We start from the raw sequence: 7,109 nt of genomic DNA, 5'->3' as shown, positions 1-7,109 counted from the left end.
AAATTTTCATCCATTGAGTCTTTTATTCAGCTTCAATGTTTATTTGGTAGTCCTCCTCAATGTTGTCATCATATCGTACACTTTTTGTCATAGGTCAAAGAAATCAACTTCATCTTATAAAAAAGGGCATTTTTAGAGGGCATTGGGACATCTTATGTTTTCATTCGGTCATCTTTACCATCATATATTAGGTCTTTGTCCATATGGTGTCATTAACAACACAATCACCATCAGATACTTGTTCCCCATATCTAATAGACTAATGCTAAGGGACTAAGCATGAGAATATGTGACTAGCATCATCAATATAGATTATTTGGGCAAATTATATAGGTTCGTTTTAGTCAAAATCCATTTTCTTGTTATGATAACCTATTTTTTTTCTTTTGTCTCTTTTTTCCACTATATTTAGTGGATGAATCATCTTTTATATCCTCAATCATCACTTTAACATATACATAAATTAAGTATGTTTGTTTTTCTAATGCTCAGCATTTATATCCTTAAACTTGGAAACATACACAGACAGAGTAATAACATCTTGGTGACTGCCAAGTGGCAGAAGACTAAAGTCTAACTGGACTTTAGACATGCAAAGTGGTAGTACATTAATTCGTATTTAATGTACCATATTTCTTTCATCACATTGAGTTCATGTACATAGAACTCATCAACTTCAGCATAGTCCATGTATGTTACCTTTCCATTTAGGTACTTTCTTCCAAGAACTTTGGAGAAAAAAACCACCATGATTGATTGTAATTGTGAAAAAACATTAGAAGACCTATAAAAAATCAAGAAAGAAAACCCTACTTTTCAAGAGTTTAAGCACAAAGATTGGTTTCTTAATCTAACCTCATTCGGATCCACATATGAGTTGTGAATATTCCACACTAGATTATAACGTGTGGAAACCACGATGATTATGTTTAAAATTATTATATAGACAAAAAAAAGTAATTAGAAAAGTGTATCGCTGATTTCTTGGAATACATTAAAATCTGAGAGATTTAATAGTATTTTTAAAAGATAAATACCATATATTTCAAAAATGTTATTAAAATATGATTTTTTTATTTTCAAAATTTGAGTTAAAATTGGTTTGTTACAAAAAAAATGGTAAAAATCATAGACAAACATTACATGTCAAAAACGGCAGCTAAAAAAAAGACATGTGATTATTTTAGATTTCGTTTATTATGATAGGTAGATTATAGGTTGGAACATCTTGATTTTTTACTATTTGTCCTAAGATTTTTTGAATTAAAGTTTTCATGATAAAAGCAAGTAATTAGATTAATAAGGTTTGAGAACATGATGATTATGATTATTATTATTATTATTATTATTATTATTATTATTATTATTATTATTATTATTATTAGTAAGACTAGAGGGTGTGGGGTGTGGTTTCAGCTGATGTGGCACTGAAACACCGCCCCCTCCCTGCAGTTTCAAAGTACAGTTTGGAGACTGCGGTAAGAATTGGAAACGCTCCCTTTCTCTCTCTCTCTTCCTTTATCTCTCTATCTCTCTCTCTTCTTTCTCTCTTTTCTTTCTCTCCCTCTTCCACTCCTTGGGGGTTGTAACAAACTGCAGTAAAAGGAGGGAGTGTGGCACCACTCCCTCCAGTCTAAGGGGAGGGCCGGAGGGGGATATGATGGGTTGTAGATTAAGTAGTGATAGTTCAGAGTGGCGGTAAGTTGTTAGATATGGAAAGAGAAGCTGAAAAGACAAAATTACCTTCCTGCAAATGATACATGATCTCCTTTTTAATAAAGTTTTTTAGACGGTAACAACTTTAAAGACAATACGTTCTATTTTTGAAAACCATTAACATGACTCATATCAATTTTTAAAAATTTGGAATCAAACACATGAATCAATACTATAATTTAATGATAAATACAAAATGGAATAACAAATAACAAAATAGTCTTTTGACAAGGATTTAATGGATTAAAACTAATGACATCAAGGTAAATCACTAAACTCCGAACAAAATCTTGAAATATTAAAAAAAAAAAAAAAAACTTTGGAACAAAAAATATACCAACACAAAAGTCTAATTAACAAGTTACGCCCTAATTTTATTTAAATAAAATAAAATTTTAAGAAACAAAGAAGACGCTGAATATAAAGTGTCTATAAACCGGATATATTTTGTTTTACCAAAACTCTTTTGTACTTCAATGACAACAGTTATATCCATATGACTCAATCCGTATTTCATGCAATACTATAGGGACCAGACTTGTAATTTTTCTATATATGCAAAATTATCACGCGTGAAAAACAAATTAAATTATTAAAGCATCCTTCCTTCTACACCCTTCCTCCACCTAGTATCTAACATCACCAGTCACCAGTACACTCCACACTCCACACACTCAACAAATGTCTATATATACATCTTAATTTGCATATCAATCACTCACAACTACTACCAACAACAACCATTACTTTATTCATAACCTGTAAACAATGGAACACATGGATGCTTTTATGGAATCGTATAGCTCAGTTCCAGCATTATCATCCGAAAGTGTTCCATTAGTATGCATTTTGACCTCAAATTGCAGCACAACCTCTGTCTTGAATGCCGCTGCTGAAGCAGAAGTGATGCTGGCTTCACTGAACCCGAAGAAGAAGGCCGGAAGGAAGAAGTTTAGGGAGACTAGACATCCGGTGTACAGGGGAGTGAGAATGAGGGATAACGGGAAGTGGGTTTGTGAGTTAAGAGAGCCGAACAATAAGATGAGGGTGTGGCTAGGGACACATCCCACTGCTGTAATGGCAGCTAGGGCACATGACGTGGCTGCTTTGGCTTTCAGGGGGCGATCGGCGTGTTTGAACTTCGCTGACTCTGTGTGGCGGCTGCCTGTCCCGAAGTCTAACAAAATAGAAGATATACAAAAGGCCGCTGCAGAAGCGGCGGAGGCTTTTAGATACACGGTGGATGTGGTGGAGATTTTGGAAACGGAGGAGTTGCCGGAAATTCTGTTTTACGTGGATGAAGATGATGTTTTCGAGATGCCGGAGTTTTTTGATAGCATGGCGGAGGGACTGATGGTTGCGCCTCCTCAGATGGTAGGGTATGGCGATTATGGGGATGATGTGGAATTTTGTGCTGACGAGTCATTATGGAGTTAGCTCTAGATCATTTAGTGTGCATATATATATATATATATATATATATATATATATATATATATATATATATATATATATATATATATATATATATATATATATATATATATATATATATATTCGATTTAGATTTAGATTTCAGATATATTGATTATTTCCCCCCTCTCATGACTTGAACCAATGAGAATGTACAAACTCTATCATCCATATAATAAAAGAAATTGATTTATTAGGTGTGGTATGATTTTTGTTAATGGTAAAATGGTGTTACATAAGTGTTGCCTAAGTTTTTGCAGTATTTATATTTTTTTTACATATGAGGGAGGATGTGGTAATGTTTTTACCTACTAATTATTTTTTAATTCAAAAATCTAAATAATTACATAAAACATAAAATTAAACACTAATTAAAATAACATAACATTTCATAAATTAAAAACATTACATTTGATTTAACAATCATAAAACGAAAATTAAATTAACTAGCTAAATAAAATCTTTGAGTCTGAATATTCACCGATATCAATGCCAATTGGCTCATTTAAACTAGGCGGTATTGGCCCACTTAAGGATGCATTGTCATTTGGTTCAAACTGACAAATTATTTTGTGTTTGTCTTCCAAAATCACATTATGTAAAATGATACACGCATACATAATACGAGCGACCCTTTCCACACTTTGAGGACGAGTCGGATGTTGTAGTATGCACCAACGCTTCTTGGTGACTTCAAATGCACGTTTGACATCCTTCCTAGGCTTTTCTTTGTATGTTTTATACTTTATGCATTTTGGATCACCTGGATATGTTAGCGTTTCACAAACACAACAAATTCATGGTATATATTATTGTTTAAAAAAACGGTCAAGGCATACGCCTCGAGGCGCGCCTCAGAACGATTCGAGCCTAAAACGATTATGAGGCGCCGATTCTAAGGTCTTGTCTAGGGCATACGCCTCTGATGTTTGAGGCGGAGAGAAGCGGATGAAAACAGAGGAAGGCGGTGTGTTTTATGTGGAGGCGTCCAAGAGCAAATTTTGTCTTCTAACCCTTTTTTTAACGTTTTTTACACCTGTTTTTCAACAACTTTGTTTTTACTTTTTATTTCTGCAAGAAAGTGAATTTTGAAACTTCCCAAAAATCAAATTTCACACTTTTTAACCTAGTCTAGAATGATATGTCGGCTGTTACTTTGATCTTCCTTCTTTTTCTTCTTCTTTATTCAAAGTCAACATATCCGTATCACATAAATCTTCCATATTTTCTGAAATCTCATACCATTGTATCTTCAAAGATTGAAGAGTGAAGACCTCATCAGGTTACATCCTTTTTTTCTTTATCTTTCTTTTTGCCTCTTCTTCTCTAGTATTATTAGCTCTTTTTGTAGTGTTTATTTGTTATTCATTCAGTCAACTTATTATTTTGTGAGTTTATGATCCATGTGTTTATTTACTGCCATTTATTATTTAATGCATACATGCATTTATTATGTGTTTAATGTTATAGATGCAAGAATTTTTCTAGGTTGTTACACGAATTAGCATACAGCTTTTGGATTTCAATGTCTTATTTTGTTGCTTGTTTGCTGTCTTTTTTGCTATTTCATGTGGTTTTCTTTCTGTTTTTTTTTTCAGTTCATACATCCATATAATTTGTTTATTATTTTTTTTTTTTGCAGTGTTTTTGTTTATTGTTTAGTCTTTTTGCTCACTATTTAGTCGTTTTGCTCACTGTTAGGGGCAGTTTTATCAAATTTCGTTTATTAGGATGGCTACTAAAGGGTCACGAAAGGATCCTGCATGGCCATATAGTATAGAAATACCAATTGAGTGTGGAAAAAAGGTTACAAATACCTAAAATGTAAGTTTTGTAGTAAAGTCATAAAGGGGGAGTGAAGAGAGTGAAGGAACATCTTGCATGCACTCACAGAGATGTTTCACCTTGTCCTAATGTTCCCGACGAGGTGAAGGAGGAAATATGTCAATATTTGAAGACCTTTGAAACTACAAAATTTATGGCCCAACGCAATTTTGAAGAGAATGTGGAATGTGGTGCATACTTTGTGAATCCCAACATTAGTTCTTCTCCAAGTGTAAACGATAGGGGTGTTAGAGGACCTATGGATCGATTTTTGGGGACTACAAAAGATGACGAGCAAGGAACCGTATCGGATGAAAAGATGACACCAGCAAGGGCTAAAGAACACAGGAATAGAGTTTGCTTGGATATCGAGAGATGCTTCTACGAGAATGTGATCTCATTTAACGTGGCAACAAGTCCTTCTTTTATAGGTATGGTGCGTTCCATTGGCCAATACGGTAGGGACTTGAAACCACCTACTTCCTACGAGTTGAGGACTTGGATATTAAATGAAAAAGTCAAGACAACTACAACCGTAGTTGATGATATAAAAGCAACTTGGAAAAAACCGGTGTTACTTTGATGTCGGATGGCTGGTCTGATATACGAAATAGAAGTCTTATAAATTTTAGTGTAAACAATCAATATGGGACTGTTTTTTTGAACACTTTTGATGCCTCAGATTGTATAAAAAACGCACACAAATTATTCGAGTTACTTGATGCTGTCATAGAAGAGATTGGTGAAGAACTTGTGGTTCAAGTTGTGACTGATAATGCTAGTGCCTATAAAGCTGTTGGTGAACTATTGATGGAGAAGAAAAAGGGTTTGTATTGGACCCCTTGTGCTGCTCATTTGATGCTTGAGAAGATTGGAGATTTGCTACAAAATAAATATGCTTTGCTAAAAGCAAAAAAAAAGTCAGCAATTTCATCCATAACCATCAATGGGTTTTGAGTTTAACTAGAAAGTTTGCTGAGAAAGATCTTCTTCGACCGGCTATCACACGATTCGCGACATCATTTTTTATATTGGAAAGTCTGCATGGATTAAAGCAACCACTACAAAGTATGTTTGTTTCAAGAGAGTGGTCAAATTGTGCTTGGGCAAAAAAGGATGATGGAAAAGTTGTCAAAAAAATTGTCATGGACGAGAAAACCTTTTGGTCTAGTGTGGTTTATTCCATTAAAACCTCAAAGCCACTTATTCATGTTTTGAGGATTGTTGATGGTGAAAAGGAGCCGGCGATGGCTTATATTTACGGTGCAATGGATGAATGTAAAGAGAAAATAGCAAGTAATTTTAATGGGGACGTGTCTCAATACAAGGAAATATGGGATATTATTGATGAAAAATGGTAATTACAAATGCATCGTGACTTATATGTCGCGGCCTATTACTTCAATCCATGATTTAGATGGTGTCCTGATGTCTCCGAGCATCCCGGGATAAAAATGGGTTTGTATAAGTGCATGGAAAGACTCGTTAGGAATCGAGACACTTATATAAAGATCGATTCTTAACTTCATGTTTATAAATACAAACGAGGATTTTTCGGATACATGGCATCCTTGACATCATACATGAAACGTCCACCGGGTTGGTTGTTGTTTTAAGTCACACTTTTAGTGCAGTTTTTTTGCATTTATTGCTGTTTTTTACTTCTTAACTAGACTTTTAATGTTGTTTTATTACTGCAGTTGAATGGTGGGACAACATTGGAGATGAGGTTCCCGAAGTCAAGGCCTTTGCAACAAAAATTTTTGGCCTAACATCACTACAAGAAAAAAGGCCTTTTACGACGCTCATTGCGCGTCGTAAATGGCTCAGACGACGCGCAAATGCGTGTCAAGGAAGGCCATGTCATAAAGATAGACGACGCGCATTTGCGCGTCGTCTAGAGACGACGCGCATTTACGACGCGCATTTACGACACGCATTTACGACGCGCGATTACGACACGCAATGCGTATCAAGGAAGGCCCTGTCATAAAGGAAGATGACACGCATTCGCGTGTCGTAACCTTACGACGCGCGTGTTAATGACACGCAATGCGTATCAAGAAAGCCCCTGTCAAGAAAGGCCATGTCATAAA

General features: G+C 35.0%; 1 protein-coding gene and 1 pseudogene across 1 annotated transcript; both read left to right on the top strand.

Annotated features, from left to right (window-relative positions):
* The first annotated feature begins 2,362 nt into the window (after positions 1 to 2,362).
* LOC145073038 (dehydration-responsive element-binding protein 1B pseudogene) lies at positions 2,363 to 3,170 on the top strand (annotated as a pseudogene).
* A 1,997-nt stretch (positions 3,171 to 5,167) lies between these two features.
* On the top strand, positions 5,168 to 6,374 carry LOC145075826 (uncharacterized). The gene is made up of 3 exons (XM_079021924.1): positions 5,168 to 5,444; positions 5,696 to 5,933; positions 5,981 to 6,374. The coding sequence occupies exons 1-3, from the start codon at positions 5,168 to 5,170 to the stop codon at positions 6,372 to 6,374; spliced, it is 909 nt and encodes a 302-aa protein (XP_078878050.1).
* Positions 6,375 to 7,109: the final 735 nt, after the last annotated feature.

The sequence above is a fragment of the Lactuca serriola genome, chromosome 9 (genome assembly GCF_051521515.1).
Source record: "Lactuca serriola cultivar US96UC23 chromosome 9, Lser_US96UC23_V15, whole genome shotgun sequence".
Taxonomy (NCBI): domain Eukaryota; kingdom Viridiplantae; phylum Streptophyta; class Magnoliopsida; order Asterales; family Asteraceae; genus Lactuca; species Lactuca serriola.
This window is presented reverse-complemented; position numbering and strand designations above follow the sequence as displayed.

What these genes read in the sequence shown, in the direction of transcription:
- LOC145075826 (XM_079021924.1), top strand. Translation starts at nt 5,168, where the DNA reads ATGGCCCAACGCAATTTTGAAGAGAATGTGGAATGTGGTGCATACTTT. An exon ending in AACAAGTCCTTCTTTTATAG is followed by an intron (nt 5,445 to 5,695) that starts GTATGGTGCGTT and finishes TTGATGCCTCAG; the next exon opens with ATTGTATAAAAAACGCACAC. An exon ending in TTGCTAAAAGCAAAAAAAAA is followed by an intron (nt 5,934 to 5,980) that starts GTCAGCAATTTC and finishes GAGTTTAACTAG; the next exon opens with AAAGTTTGCTGAGAAAGATC.